This window comes from Moschus berezovskii, chromosome 2, assembly GCF_049115385.1.
Source record: "Moschus berezovskii isolate FMDL1 chromosome 2, NW_MosBer_1.0, whole genome shotgun sequence".
Taxonomy (NCBI): domain Eukaryota; kingdom Metazoa; phylum Chordata; class Mammalia; order Artiodactyla; family Moschidae; genus Moschus; species Moschus berezovskii.
The window spans coordinates 47,122,148-47,139,066 of NC_142461.1; the positions used below are offsets into that span (position 1 = coordinate 47,122,148).

The 16,919-nt window shown below is 39.5% G+C and overlaps 1 protein-coding gene across 2 annotated transcripts in view; it reads right to left on the minus strand.

The window, feature by feature from the left end:
• Positions 1–16,919, minus strand: part of NIF3L1 (NGG1 interacting factor 3 like 1) — a 21,261-nt gene continuing 4,342 nt past the window's right edge. Inside the window, exons 4-7 of one of the 2 annotated variants that reach the window (XM_055398521.2) lie at positions 15,112–15,238; positions 12,817–12,955; positions 10,911–10,994; positions 1–5,522 (exon numbers count right to left, since the gene is read on the minus strand). In XM_055398521.2, coding sequence (XP_055254496.1) covers positions 5,338–5,522; positions 10,911–10,994; positions 12,817–12,955; positions 15,112–15,238 — 535 coding nt within the window. In that variant the 3' untranslated portion in view covers positions 1–5,337. The remainder of the gene's footprint in view (positions 5,523–10,910; positions 10,995–12,816; positions 12,956–15,111; positions 15,239–16,919) is intronic. The other variant, XM_088828414.1, reaches the window with a different exon arrangement.

The following is a 16,919-nucleotide window of genomic DNA, read 5'->3' on the forward strand; positions in this document are numbered from 1 at the left end:
ATTTCTCCTTTTAAAAACACAAATGGTGGCATATGATACTTGCTGGTTTGCACCTTTTTTTTTTTGCTTTAATATATTTAGTTTATAATAACTTACAATATAAAAAAAGTATACAAAATCTTTAATGACCTACTGTGAAACTTTACATTTGCCCTTACATTTATCTACTGGTTTATTTTTATATTTTTTGTGTCTATACTGTTTGCAAGCAATATGTGTGAATAGTCTACTATTAATAAAGCAATTTGGATAGAACTTTTTTTTTCCATTTACAGTACTGTTTTTTTAATTACAACTCCCAGATTCTCTGGGACCTTTCTTTTTTCCCATCTTTTGGCAATGCAATACACCATGTAGGATCTTAGTTCCCCAACCAGAGATAGAACCTGCACCCCTTACATTAACAGCACAGTCTCAACCACTGGACTGCCAGGGAAGTCCCATAAAGTGCTATTTTTTTTACTAAAAATATTTTGAAGTGCTTCAAAAATTTTATGAGTGGATATTACAGCTTTGATAGTGATCTTGGCAGAATTATTAACTTGTTTCAACATCAGTGTAGCTTAAGCTCTATTAGTTTGACTGCTCAGGCTGCAAACTTCTACTGTTACTTGCTTCTGGCAATATTAAACAGACCTGAAACCTTGAAAGATTCTTCTGGCTTCTCTTAATAAAATGGGTAAAACTGGGCTAAAAAGGTACAGGGGATGCAGGACAGATATTTGCACTATGCATACTTGGCATAATACTGAATTCCTTATGCAAAGAGTTCTAAATGAGTTCCTGTGATATTCCATTAATAGAAACAAGTTTCTTAGTGTCATATTTGTCATTTTAATACATGAATAGTTCATTCTTATAAAAGATCAGGCAATTTGAGGGATGGTGTACAGATTTTGCTTAACTTAAAAAAATTACTAATGAAACTTTAGAAGTCTGCAGTTGACCCTGAACAACACAGGTTTGAATTGTGTAGGCCCACTTATGTGCAGATTTTTTCCAATAGTAAATACTACAGTATTATATGATCCATGGTCCATTGAACCCACGAATGTAAAAAGGGAAACCAAGCATACACAGAGCCAACTGTGGGTTACACTTGGATTTTTTACTGTGCAGAAGGTCAGCACCCCTACTATGTTCAAGGCTCAACTGTATTAAAGCTCCAGTCAATTGAAACCTGGAGCCAGTAGCATGTTCAGAATGTATTTTTCTACATGCCAGGTTTTTCGCTTAGTCCTGAGTAGCTGTGGCTGCTGCTGCTGCTAAGTCAATTCAGTCATGTACAACTCTGTGCAACCCCATAGAAGGCAGCCTACCAGGCTCCCCCATCCCTGGGATTCTCCAGGCAAGAACACTGGAGTGGGTTGCCATTTCCTTCTCCAGTGCATGAAAGTGAAAAGTGAAAGTGAAGTCGCTCAGTCGTCTCTGACTCTTAGTGACCCCATGGACTGTAGCCTACCAGGCTCCTCCGTCCATGGGATTTCCCAGGCGAGAGTACTGGAGTGGAGTTCCATTGCCTTCTCCGAGTAGCTGTGGAGTAACAGGCAGATTTGGCCTTGGAGTACAGAATGAAGTAGGGCAAAGGCTAATAGAGTTCTGCCAAGGGAACACACTGGTCATAGCAAACACCCACTTCCAACAACACAAGAGAAGACTACACATGGACATCACCAGATGGTCAACACCGAAATCAGATTGATTATATTATTTGCAGCCAAAGATGGAGAAGTTCTATACAGTCAGCAAAAACAAGACCAGGAACTGACTATGGCTCAGATCATGAATTCCATATTGCCAAATCCAGACTGAAATTGAAGAAAGTGGAGAAAACCACTAGACCATTCAGGTATGACCTAAATCAAATCCCTTATGACTATACAGTGGAAGTGAGAAATAGATTCAAGGGATTGGATCTCATAGAGTGCCTGATGAACTATGGATGGGGGTTGTGACATTGTACAGGAGACAGGGATCAAGACCATCCCCAAGAAAAATGCAAAAAAGCAAAATGGCTGTCTGAGGAGGCCTTAGAAATAGCTGTGAAAAGAAGGGAAGCAAAAAGCAAAGGAGAAAAGGAAAGATATACCCATTTGAATGTAGAGTTCCAAAGAATAGCAAGGAGAGATAAGAAAGCCTTCCTCAGTAATCAATGCAAAGAAATAGAGGAAAACAATAGAGTGGGAAAAACTAGAGATTTCTTCAAGAAAATTAGAGATACCAAGGGAACATTTCATGCAAAGATGGGCTCGATAAAGGACAGAAATGGTATGGACCTAACAGAAGCAGAAGATATTAAGAAGAGATGGCAAGAATACATAAAACTATACAAAAAAGATCTTCACAACCCAGATATCACAATGGTGTGATCACTCACCTAGAGCCAGACATCCTGGAAAGTGAAGTTAAGTGGGCCTTAGAGAGCATCACTACGAACAAAGCTAGTGGAGGTGATGGAATTCCAGTTGAGCTATTTCAAACTGTGAAAGATGGTCCTGTGAAAGTGCTGCACTCAATATGTCAGCAAATTTGGAAAACTCTGCAGTGGCCACAGGACTGGAAAAGGTCAGTTTTCATTCTAATCCCAAAGAAAGGCAATGCCAAAGAATGCTCAAACTACCACACGATTGCACTCATCTCACACGCTAGTCAAGTAATGCTTAAAATTCTCCAAGCCAGGCTTCAGCAATACATGAACTGTAAAATTCCAGATGTTCAAGCTGGTTTTAGAAAAGGCAAAGGAGCCAGAGATCAAATTGCCAACATCCGATGGATCATCAAAAAAGCAAGAGAATTCCAGAAAAACATCTATTTCTGCTTTATTTACTATGCCAAAGCCTTTGACTGTGTGGATCACAATAAACTGTGGAAAATTCTGAAAGAGATGGGAATCCCAGACCACCTGACCTGCCTCTTGAGAAACCTGTATGCAGGTCAGGAAGCAACAGTTAGAACTGGACATGGAACAACAGACTGGTTCCAAATAGGGAAAGGAGTACGTCAAGGCTGTATATTGTCATCCTTCTTATTTAACTTATATGCAGAGTACATCATGAGAAACGCTGGGCTGGAGGAAGCACAAGCTGGAATCAAGATTGCCGGGAGAAATATCAATAACCTCAGATATGCAGATGATACCACCCTCATGGCAGAAAGTGAAGAGGAACTAAAGACCCTCTTGATGAAAGTGAAAGAGAAGAGTGAAAAAGTTGGCTTAAAGCTCAACATTCAGAAAACTAAGATCATGGCATCCAGTCCCATCACTTCATGGCAAATAGATGGGGAAACAGTGGAAACAGTGGCTGACTTTATTTTTCTGGGCTCCAAAATCACTGCAGATGGTGATTGCAGCCATGAAATTAAAAGATGCTTACTCCTTTGAAGGAAAGTTATGACCAACATAGACAGCATATTAAAAAGCAGAGACATTACTTTGTCAACAAAGGTCCATCTAGTCAAGGCTATGGTTTTTCCAGTAGTCATGTATGGATGTGAGAGTTGGAATATAAAGAAAGCTGAGCGCAGAAGAATTGATGCTTTTGAACTGTGGTGTTGCAGAAGACTCTTGATAGTCCCTTGGACTGCAGGAGATCTAACCAGTCCATTCTAAAAGAGATCAGTCCTGAGTGTTCTTTGGAAGGACTGATATTGAAGCTGAAACTCCAAAACTTTGGCCACCTGATGCAAAGAGCTGACTCATTTGAAAAGACCCTGATGCTGGGAAAGATTGAGGGCAGGAGAAGGGGATGACAGAGCATGAGATGGTTGTATGGCATCACCAACTCAATGGATATGGGTTTGGGTGGACTCTGGGAGTTGGTGAAAACTTGACCATCTCACAGAAACTTTCTAGTTCTTGGCTTCTGACACTTAGCTATTTCTCACCTTTCCTGGTGGCTCCTCCAACTTTAAATGGGGGCATTTCATAAGGCTCACTCCTGTTGGCTATTTCTGTAATGAATCAGTATTACAGGTGAACTACTATATTCTTAAAAATTAAGAATAATTTCTAAGTTAGGATCCCGAATCCTCCAGGAGATAGAAGATGGGTAGGAAAAGGATCCTACAAACATTAAATTCTATGCTTTCTCATTTTTAGACCATAGTATTTTAAGATTGCTTTTGCCATTACCATAGTAACACGCTCAGTGTAGAAATTGGAAATAAATATAAAAGTATTAAAAAGAAAAGCCTTCATCATACCACCCAGAGAAGATCAGTTAAGATGGATTTTTTTTTTCCCTCCATGATTTCTTCCATACCTCTTATATCAGTCCTGCCATCAACGTATTTGATTAAGATCCACTGCAATTAATAAGCACATAGGCTCTGGAGCCAGACTGTCTGAGTTTATATCCTAACTCCGTCACTTCCAAGCTACATGGCCTTGCACAAGCTACATAAACTCTGTCTTAGTTTCCTCATCTGTTTAAATGGGAGTAACAATCCCTATATACTTGCATATAAGGGATTGAAAATGTTTATAGAACACACAGTAGAGTGTCTGGCACAAAACTAACACTGTACAGGTATTCACCAGTATTATTTTTAAAGTTAAAAATCTTTAATGAAATGGTGAGTTACCTAAAAAGCAATAGTTACATGAATAATCCTGAATATTCATTGGAAAGACTGATGTTGAAGCTGAAATTCCAATACTTTGGCCACCTGATGCGAAGAACTGACTCATCTGAAAAGACCCTGATGCTGGGAAAGATTGAAGGTAGGAGGAAAAGGGGATGACAGAGGATGAGATGGTTGGATGGAATCACCAACTCAATGGACATGAGTTTGGGTAAACCCCGGGAGTTGGTGATGGACAGAAAGGCCTGGTGTACTGCAGTCCATGGGGTCACAAAGAATCGGACAGGACTAAGCAACTGAACTGAACATGAATAATGATCATGTAGATTTACAACAAAAAGCAGAACTCATCCTGAGGGACATCCCTGGAGGTCCAGTGGAACTAAGGACAGAGAGATCTAGAATGACACATCCCATCTAAAACTGAGTTAAAGAGATGATTACTTGAGCTATTTCCCAAGAATGTTAAATAAACAGGTTTACTCCATATTTCCTAGAGTTTATAATGAATTCATATTACTCAGTATATTCTTTAATTTGTCCTTTATATTTATTCTTCAATGGTAATTACATTATAGTTTTTACCCTCTGAGCTACAGAACATCTGGAGAAGCAGATTAAGAAACCAGAAATGCTAATGTACCTTCTAAGATATTCTTTTGGAAGGATACAAACCCCACTGATTCATGTTATGGATTCACACTGGGAGCCACCTGCTTTCTGTATTGTGTTATCTGGCTGTTCCTGCAGGCCTTATATCACATGAAGAGGGTCCCTGTCTGTTTCTGACAGGATAATATTAATCTTATTCTCCAAGTGAGCATCCAGCATATCTCGAAGATCAGAAAGAAAGCCTCGTTCAGTGTTGCTGTGTTCACAGAGGATGACACTTATTCCTTGGGAAGCAGCATCCAGAACATCATGGTGGGACATCTCACCTGCCAACAGAGAGTAAATATTTAAATATTAGACACAGTCTGTGGACTATGGTTCTGTGCTGAACCATAACAGCAGAAATACCAAGTTTTCATCCTATATGAAGCAAATGTATGTAATACAGCAGAACTTTACACATGAATCTAGAAAGCTATATGTATGTTTCTTACATGTCCTCCAATTTAAAAAGAGAGATCATCCCACTGAGAATTCCAAATTCTTTCTCCTTGGCATATGCAAGGCAAGTATCTAAATTCACACATCCAACAGTATCTAATACCACTAGAACTGACCTGTAGGAACACCCAATCAAAAGGTTTCCACAATAAAATAAAATAAATGACCACTGCTTACCTCCCAAAAAGACTTCTTTATACTTTGTGAAATAAAGTGAAGTGTTAGTAGCTCAGTCATGTCTGACTCTCTCCAGCCCCATGGACTCGAGCCCGCCAGGCTCCTCTGTCCATGGAATTCTCCAGGCATGAATACTGGAGTGGGTTGTCATTTCCTTCTCCACGGGGAGAAGGGTCTTCTTGACCCAGGAATCGAATCCAGATCTCCCACATTCTAGGCAGATTCTTTACCATCTGAGCCACCAGGGAAGCCCCTTATACTTTGTGAATACCAAAATTCTCAGCATCAACTGCAGTCTAACTCATAAGAATGAAATGAGCTTAAGGTTATTTCTAAATTAAAAACAAGGTATTTTCCTTTGACTCAGGCAAAATGCCTAGAAATTCTGAAGTTACTGGTAGAAGAGGATATCATCTTTTGTGGAAAGATTTTGGGAAAACGCAAATGTTTTGAATTTTTAAAAAACACTTTGTGAATCTGATGTAAGAGCAAGAATATTTGGCTTTTTCATAAAAAGCACAATTTTGAAATATACTTAAGACATAAAGGCATTTAAAAAAAAAGTTTCTTAGAAAAAAAAAAGCCCTCAATTTCAATTCCCCACACTCTCCCCTAGCCAAATACGCATCATTTTATTATGAAGTATTAGTCACTCAGTCATGTCCGACCCTTTGCGACCCCATAGACTGTAGCTTGCTAGGCTCCTCTGTCCATGGAATTGTCCAGGCAAGAACACTGAAGTGGGTAGCCATTCCCTTCTCCAGGAGATGTTCCCAACTCAGGGATTGAACCCAGGTCTCCTGCATTGCAGGCAGATACTTTTAACATTTGAGCCACCAGGGAAGCCCTCATTGTATGGACTAGTTTCTACTCAAGCACCCTTTAAAATATCTTAATTTAAGTAATAGCAGAGAAAAAGTGAAAGGAGAAAAATACAGTAAGTGGCCCAGTTAGAAGTCATGCTTTAGGAAAGACAATCTGGCTGTCTGGACTAGTATACAATTTATATTTCCAAGGAGCAAGCTTGCCATCTGCTGGTCTTCCTAGGATACTACCCTTTATGACCTAATATGTAAAGCTCAAAGGAAGGGTGATGAAACGGTCTTTTGACTGGGGTTTCCCATCCCTGAAGTGATATTCAAAGTGATGCCTCACAGATTACAAACATCTAAAGTAAGCTAGATAAGACATTTTCTGTTTCCCCAAGTAACCATATAAGAAGGACATTTTAACATTTTGGAACTGTGTGAATTTATCTCATGCTTTGTGATACGAAAACTAATTTTTTTTGTTTGTTTTTTGTTTTATTTTATTGGAGGCAAATTACCTTACATTAATATATTGGTTGGTTTTGCCATACATTGACATGAATCCGCCCCGGGTGTACATGTGTTCTCTTTCTTGAACCCCCCTCTCCCCTCCCTCTTCCCCATATCCTCCCTCCATGTCATCCCCGTGCACCAGCCCCAAGCATCCTGTATCATGCGTCGAACCTGGACTGGTCACTTATGATAATATACATGCTACAATGCCGTTCTCCCCAATCATCCCACCTTCACCCTCTCCCACAGAGTCCCAAAGACTGTTCTATATGCCTATGTCTCTTTTGCAGTCTCGTATACAGGGTTCAAGTTACCATCTTTCTAAATTCCATATATATGCATTCAGTTCAGTTCAGTTCAGTTCAGTCGCTCAGTCGTGTCCGACTCTCCACGACCCCATGAATCACAGCACGCCAGGCCTCCCTGTCCATCACCAACTCCCGGAGTACACTCAAACTCATGTCCACAGAGTCGGTGATGCCATCCAGCCATCTCATTCTCCGTCGTCCCTTTGTCCTCCCGCCCCCAACCTTTCCCAGCATCAGAGTCTTTTCCAGTGAGTCAACTCGTCGCATGAGGTGGCCAAAGTATTGCAGTTTCAGCTTTAGCATCAGTCCCTCCAATGAACATCCAGGGTTGATCTCCTTTAGAATGGACTGGTTGGATCTCCTTGCAGTATAAGGGACTCTCAAGAGTCTTCTCCAACACCACAGTTCAAAAGCATCGATTCTTTGGCGATCAGCTTTCTTCACAGTCCAACTCTCACATCTATATATGACCACGGGAAAAACCACTGCCTTGACTAGACGGACCTTGGTTGGCAAAGTAATGTCTCTGCTTTTTAATATACTATCAAGGTTGGTCATAACTTTCCTTCCAAGGAGCAAGCGTCTTTTAATTTCATGGCTGCAATCAGCATCTGCAGTGATTTTGGAGCCCAAAAAAATAAAGTCTGACACTGTTTCCGCTGTTTTTCCATCTATTTCCCATGAAGTGATGGGACCAGATGCCATGATCTTTGTTTTCTGAATGTTGAGCTTCAAGCCAACCTTTTCACTCTCCTCTTTCACTTTCATCAAGAAGCTTTTGAGTTCCTCTTCACTTTCTGCATATATGCGTTAGTATACTGCAATGATGTTTTTCTTTCTGGCTTACTTCACTCTGTATAATTGGCTCCAATTTCATCCACCTCATTAAAACTGATTCAAATGCATTCTTTTTGATGGCTGAAAAATACTCCATTGTGTATATGTACCAAAGCTTTCTTATCCATTCATCTGCAGATGGACATCTAGGTTGCTTCCATGTCCTGGCTATTATAAACAGTGCTGCAATGAACATTGGAGTACATGTGTCTCTTTCAATTCTGGTTTCCTCAGTGTTCTAGTTCTCAACTTTGTCTTTAGGCCATTGGCATTTTTGAAGAGCATAGACCATTTGATTTTTTGTATATCTCTCAGTTTGGAATGTCTGATTGTTTTCTCATAAATAATGACTTTTTAAAATTAGTTTTCTGGGCATACACACCGAGAAAACTAATTTTAAAAAGTCATTATTTATGAGAAAACAATCAGACATTCCAAACTGAGAGATATACAAAAAATCAAATGGCCTATGCTCTTCAAAAATGCCAATGCCCTAAAGACAAAGTTGAGAACTAGAACAGATGCAGTGTGTGATCAAGAATTAAGCATCAATCTGAAAAAGAAATACTATAAATTTTGATCGATTAACAACATTAAATTCCTGAATTTGGTCATTATAACATGGTCATATAAGGGAATGTCCTCGCTCCTAGGAGATATAATGCTGAAGTATTTGAGGGTAAAAGGTCATCATATCTGTAATTTATTTATAAATGGTTTGGGAGAAAACATAAATACATATTAGGTTGGTGCAAAAGTAATTGTGGTTGGTACAAAAGTAATTGAGATTCAAAAGTAACTGTTGTTGGTGCAAAAATAATTGAGGTTGGTGTAAAAGTCAACCACAATTACTTTTGCACCAACCTAATACTTTCACATACACAAATATATGATGTTACAGAAAGACAGAATGTACAAATGTGGCAAAAAATAGCCATTAGTAATCTAGCTGAGGGTATATAAGACTGATTACACTATTCTCACTGCAACTCTTCTATAGGTCTAAAATTTCTTCAAAGTAAAATGTTAAATTTTAGAATAGAAACATCATGTTAAAACATGTTAAATTGTCTATACACTGAAAGTTTATTTCAATCTGGTATAAATTTGAGGGCTTATAAAAATCTTACATTTTAGGTGACCTAGACAGGGAGGAAATCTAAAAAAGAGTGAATATACATATAACTGATTCATGTTGCTGTACATCAGAAACTAATACAACATTATAAAGCAACTATACTCCAATAAAAATTAAATAAATAAATACCCCCCCAAATAAAACTCTTGCTTCTTTAGAAGGAAAGAAAAGAAAACAGACAATAGTCATATACACTTTTAATTGGTTCAAAGCAATACATCCGGCTTACTAAGATGCTGCACCTATTCTCAAAGATATGACATTATTTCAAGTGCAGCAGCCTTTGTAAGGGAGTATGCTAGATAACTAGGCACGGGTGTATGGTGGCAGGAGAGGTCTAGTAATGGCAAGTCCCAGAGGTAGCCAAAGGAATGGCCAGGGGCTTAAGACCCTTGAGTCTAGTTTTAGAAGTGGGTAGAACTGAACTGAACTGAAAGTAATCTTAAGCCCCTGTCTCCTAACCCTCAAGAGGCCCAGAAGTAGAAATGCAGCTGGTAACAGCAGTGTTCAAAGTGCCTCCAACTCCCTTGGAGGAACCATGGGCCATGTTACCAATTAGGTATTACCCACAAGGACAGAGTATAGAGCCTGGGAGTCGAACAATTTCTGTCCAAAAGAAATGCATATTGTAGATTAAGAACAAAGTGATAGGAACTGGGAGAGGAAGGTATGATCATCAGGGGCAGGAGCCGGACATTGTCAAGAAAATGCTTCTCAGGGGAGGTATCTTCGAGCTTATCACTACAAGTATAAGAAAGAAGCAAAGAAAAGACATCCCAGCCAGGGAAAACAGCACGAGCCAAGACTGCATGAAAGAGGGTGGGATGTTCAGGCTTCACCAGGGCACGTGGAGGAAATCGCTGAAGGGTTTTCAGCCACGATAATATTATACACCATCACATTTGTACTTCCGAAAGTTAGTTCTGGGGGAATGCGTGGAAGATTAACATTAGAGGCTTAATGAAGTACTTTAGGTAGGGGATGCCTGGACGGAGATAAGAGGAAAAATAGAAAGATTTTGGAGCTAGAACTGAGTGAAAGTTATCATTGCCTTCAGGGCCGAGTAAGAGGAACAATTTTCTACCTAAGGCAGCAGGTTAAAAGTGTCCCAATAACTTACGTGAAATCTGACAGAAATCATGTTTAGGAACAAAATAGGTTAAATAAATGCTGGACATCACTTTTTAGATAATCTAATTATTAGATGATTTTTTTTTTCCCTTCCACAAAGTATGTGGTATGTCCCCAATTCTGACATAGTTCTTATTAAGTTCAGGTTCAAAAAACATTTATTAGATCCACCTGCATGTTAGATGCTGTCCTAAAATCTGCTAATTTTTACCTTGTAAAAAACAAACCAAGGTAGGGAAGGGATACACAAGAAAAGGGTGTCAGGAAAAGGGTACAAGAAAGGTCCAAAGGCTGTCCTACCTGTGAGATAAAGGTCGGCATCTGTCCCCTGCAGGACGCTGCTCCCAGAACCAGCGCACAGGGCCACGACTTTGACTGGGGACTCTTCACGATAAAGAAAACAAGAGACCAGCACTTTACAATTCCCCTTCACATTAACAATACAATCCGTACCAAGAATCCGATATGTAATACAGATCTCTCTCCCAGTCTTATCACCGGTATGTGAATTTTGTGCAAAAAGTTTTAAAAAATAATAAAACATGTCTTCATATAGGCAAACAGACTATTCCTTGGTATTACAGGGTTAACCTAAGGCAGGATTATCATTCCTTTGGACATTCGCTGTTGCACAAGCCCACATAAGGCACCTCTGAATAGTATTTACCACTATTCGCATTAGGTTTTAGGCTTTATCACAGAGCTGCTCAGTTAAGCAACCTCATCTGGTCTCCAGGTAACAGTGAGAGGTAGGCATGTCTGTCTCTTCCCAGGTAAGGAAGCTAAGGAACTAAACAGGCTAGTGAGAGGATGTTATGTAATGGATTTGACACATATCTTTTTAACTTTTGATTTTATATTGGAGTATAGTTGATATATAGAAAATGAACTTATAGTTACCAGTGAGGAAGTAAGGAGCAGGGATAGTTAGGGAATGACATGGACATACTGCTATATTTAAGATGGATAACCAAGCAGGACCTACTATTTAACACAGGCAACTCTGCTCAATATTATGTAACAACCTAAATGGGAAAAGAATTTGAAAAAGAATAGATGTATGTATAACTGAATCACTTTGCTGTATACCTGAAACTAACAACATTGTTAACTGACATATTTTTTTTTTAATACGGTATTTTCCTAAAAGAGTATCCTCTGGAGAGTGAAATACAGAAGCTTTCAAGCCAAAATCCAACAAGTGTTGAGCACTTAGATTTCTAGAATGGACACTTCATTAGTTGTATTTCAAAAAAAGGGGAAATGGAGCTGGTCAGAAGTCTCAGTCCATCTCTGCCACCCACCTTCTTTGGAAATGAGCACTCATGAGTTGTTTGATCCAACTGTGGATTTTGGTTAAGTCAGTTACCTCTGCAAACTTCCATTTTTTTCACTTATACAACAGGAATAATAATACTTTCCAGACATCTAACAATAGCTAGCATTTACTGCACTTAATGTGTGCCAGCCACATGAATTATATCACCACTTTCATGTCTGTCAAAGTCATGCAGCAGACATGACTGTTACATGAACCCAGAGCATCAAACTCCACACTCATAACAACTGCACTCCACTTGTTGCCTTCGCAGTGGAAACACACACACTTAGGACACTCTGAATAGTCCGAGGCTCACTGCAGGGGCCCAATAAATGTTCTGCTTATTCCTTTTGTTCCCCAAAGTACAGGAGAAAGCCAAGAGAGAAGGCAGTGGCTACAAAACTCAGAAACCGCAGCCAATTACATCACTGAGCATAGCAGGACCTCACTATAAAAAACTTAAGATCTGCATTGTAATAGGAGCAATCACTATTTCTAGCTTTCTTCCTGGAATGTGGTAGGACTGCACTTCATGCTCTTCCTGGGCTGACTGACTCTGAACAATGAGTTGAACAGAATATGTATCATTTCTAGACTACAATGTTTAACTGCAGTTTAAGACCCTCCCTCTTCAAGACCTGTCTTCAATGAGCAGACTCCCCTGCTGATCTGAGATGGACCTGGAGTGTGAATGAGAAATAAATCTTGTTTAGGCCGATGAGATATATACCACGGCATAACCTTGTCCACTCTGGCCGATAAAGTAAGCCAGTCATCTTCTGTGAGCTGCTAACACATGTCTATCATATTGACATAGCCACAAGTTTCAATGTTTGCCCAACATTATCAGTAGGTATGCTGGACAAATACAGAAGACATACTTACCTAAGGTCTTCCCTGTTCCAAGAGCAAGGCGAACATGAGATAGTTTTAGGTGACTTTTGATTCGCTCAATCATGGTTTCCAAGGAGACAGACTCATCCAGTGTGCATAACCGTCCCATCCCAGTATAGAGAAGTAGAGGCTGTAGAGAAACAGAAATTAGGAAAACTGGACATCATCAGTCCTAGAAACAATTCCATAGAGCAAAGAGCAAATACTGAGATCAATAAATCAAGGGTACCATGAGCTTGCTATAAAACTAGTTCCAGGGCTTTCCTGGTGGTTCAGTGGTAAAGAATCTGCTGCCAATGCAGGAGACACAGATTCGATCCCTGATCTGGAAAGATCCCACATGCTGCAGGGCAGCTAAGCCCACGCATCACAACTATTAAGCCTGTGCTCTGGAACGCCAGAGTCGAAACTACTGAAGCCCTTGGACCCTAGAGCCCGTGCTCTGCAAGGAGAGAAGTCACCACCATGAGATGCCCATGCATAGCAACGAGAGAGCAGCCCCCAATCACAGCAACTAGAAAAAAGCCCACGCAGCAATGAAGACCCAGCACAGCCAAAAATAAATAGATAAAAATTAAAAAAAGAAAAGCTAAAATTTAGGAATGCAAACCCGACAAAAACATTCTCTGACTTCTAAGAGCTCAGTCTCCTAAGAAGGTAGTTTTCTCTTTTCTTTTTTTTTTTTTTTTTGCTGAGTGGCCTGTGGGATCTTGGTTCCCTGTCCAGGGATCGAACCTCTGCCCCTTGCATTGGAAGCATGGAGTCTTAACCAGTGGACCACCAGGGAAGGCCAAGATAGGTACTATTTTTTAATGGGATCACAAAAGAGTGACAAAATAGACAGAGTTGAGATGGGGGGAAGGTGGGTACTTGAAGTAAGGGGAGTAAAATAAGCTTCCACAAAGACTTGGGTCTTGAAGACAAACCAGAAAGGAGTTAAGAAAGGAATGATGTCAAGTGCAGGGTGGTGGGTTAGAGGTAGGGTGAGACGTGGTGATGCATTCTATTTTTTTTTCTTTTTTCCTTTTTATTTATTTATTGAGGCATTCTAAACAGAGAGAACATGTACAGAGGTGCCAAGCTGTGCGAGAGTACACAGGGCAGATCTAAAAGCAGACAGTAAAGACGGTATGCAGAGCAAGGGATGGGGAGGGAGAAGAAGCTGGAGACAGGGGTCCTTGCTGGTCATGAAAGGCTACACACTCTAAGCCGAAAAGCCTGGACTTCCTGGAGGTGCCCACTCAGGAGTTTACTGTGTCTTATATCCCAAGGGAGGGAACATGAGAGTTTCAACTACTATGGTGGCAGAGCAAACAGAGAGGAGAAACATCTTGTAGATTTAGGGACAGAATCAGCAGGGCTTGGATGTATGGGAACAAGGGAGAGTTGTGCAAACCTGCAAATAAAACAGCTCTTAGAGTCACCGATAAAACAGAAAAAACTTGTATTTAAAAGCATGGTATGTGGATAAGGTCAGTTTTAGTATATATTGGATTTTAAATACTTGTGAGATCTGTAAGTTGAAAATGTTCAGAAAGTGACTGGAAATAGGAACAGTTTTTAAAAAAATTTTTTATCTTTTACCTTAAGAAAGCATCCTGAGACAGGAAGTAAAGACACAGGGATCATCACACGTCAAGTTAAAGGAATGAATAAAATGGTCCAGGCAGAGGGTATAAAATAAGAGACTGAATCTGTAACTGAGTCTCTAATCATGAAGAAGTCCCATCATGGTCTGAATGTTTCTGTCCCCTCGAATTCATAGGATGAAATCCTAACCTATAGATTAGGAGGTGTAGCCTTTGGGAGGTACTTTCAGATCATGAGGTTGGAACCCACACAACTGGATTACTGCTTAGGAAAAGAGGCTCCAGACAGATCCCACGTCCCCTTCACTGTGTGAAGACACAGACAGAAGGCACCGTCTTTGAGCCATGTAGTGAGCTCCCATCAGGCAACACTCAGAGTCTGCCAGGGCCATGATTCTGGACTTCGCTTCTTCCATAACTGTGAGAAATAAATTACCGTTGTTCATAAGCTATCCAGTCTACAGTATTCTGTTATAGAAGTCCAAACATGTTATGGCAGCCTGAATGGACTAAGATATCTACATTTACGTATTCCTGAAATGTCTCCCTTTTTCAATAAACTTTCCAGGGCACAACATGCTTTCATCACCACTTTGTGCTTCTACTGTAGGCAATAGTTAATAACCTGTTGAACTAACAATTTACATATGAATTTGTCAAACAAAACTGCACTGTAACATAAGATATCTTTTATTACCTTCTCTAGTGACAGAATTTCAGTCTTCTGATAAAACTGCCTATTCTGGGAAAGAAAAGCCACCACCTGCATTAAAGCTTGCTGAGTACAATTCAGACTGAGCCGTGTTTGTTGTTCATCATCAGTTCTGGAAAAAAAAGTCACTTGGTTTAGGATAAACAAATAAATATAAATCTATATAAATTTATGTATTTAAAAGAATCCATAGTTTACAACCTCTGTAATAGGAGATTAGATTTATATGGAATTTAGGATTTAATTCCAAACCATTTTCTAGAATAGTGTTTCTCAAACTTCAGCATGCATCAAAATCATCTCATGGCCTTATTAAAACAGACTGTTGGGCCGTACCCTCAGAGTTTCTGATTTAGTAGGTCTGAGTGGGGGCTGAGAATTTATCTAACAAGTTTCAGGTGACACTGATGTGCTGGTCCAGGGACCTCACTTTGAAACTGCTGTTCTAGAACTGTTCTTAGTCCTGGTCGTGCCATCAGAAATCTCCTGCTGGCTTCTTAAAATAACAGCTGCTGGACTCTTCTATAGACTCAGTGAAACAGAACATCAGAGAACATCTATGAATGGGGCTGGGGCAAACAAGTTTTTTAAAGCCCTAGAAAAGTTAATTTTCAAACATCATTGAATACAAGAATTTCTCAGACAGATTCTCAGGCAAATCCCATTCTAATCACACAGATCTAGGATAAAGCAAAAAAATCTACATTTTTCTTTATTTTTAACTGAAGGATAATTCTGCTATAATATTGCATTGGTTTCTGCCATTCAACAGCACGATGCATTTTTCAAAAGCACCCATTATGCTTATGATTCAGAGGGTCCCTGAATCACCCTTTAAAAGCAATACCCTTGGGAATTCCCTGGCAATCCAGTGGTTAGGACTAGGTGCTTTTATTGTCAGGGCCTGGGTTCACTCCTTGGTCAGCGAACTAAGATCCTAAAAGCCACGGGGCACGGCCCAAAAAAAAGGAATATCCGAGAGCTTCTCCAAAAACACTAGCAACAAGAAAGTTTTGTATTTAACCATGAACTTTAAATATAATCACAGAATTTGAGAACTAAAGGATACCTTATAAGATAATGTGGAAGTGTAGTTTCAACAATGGAACCATCTGCAGAGATTTGAAAAGAAAAAGCAAAAACAATGCCTGGTCCCCAGTCTAATTGTTAAGTCCCAGATACTACCTGTAATATGAAGAAACTGGAACCAAACAAAATGTGTATCAGTTCTTTAAAAGGTCCACCAGTTAGGAAGCAAAATGCTTCAAAAAATTACAGTACATTCATAATAAGAAATCTACATGGAAAGATTACTATGACAAGTTGAAAAGGCAAATACAGCATACCATTTAATTAAAAAAAAAACAATGACTAAAACAAAACTGTACATTCCTTCATGTCCCTATACATGTTTGGAAAGATACCCACTTCTCTGAAAACAAAAGAAAAGACAACTCGAGTTGAAGATCTTGGGACTGAGTAGAAGGGACAAGGAGGACTTTGGTATCGTTTGAAGTATTCATGCTCTATTTGTATAACTTTAATTTCAGTATTTCCACAGTATTTCAGAATGGTAAAAGATATCGATGGCTGAAATCTATGCAAAATCTTATAAATAATTTTCCTTAAGGATCTTGAAATCCCCCAATACTATTATAGGACATTTACTATGGCTTTAGTATAATGTATCTACACATAAAAACCACTCATCAAAGAGTCATTTTTGGTGTAGCCTATATGGACTTCCATTTTAGCTTTGCAAAGCGGCAGTATCACAGCCAGTGATTTACCCA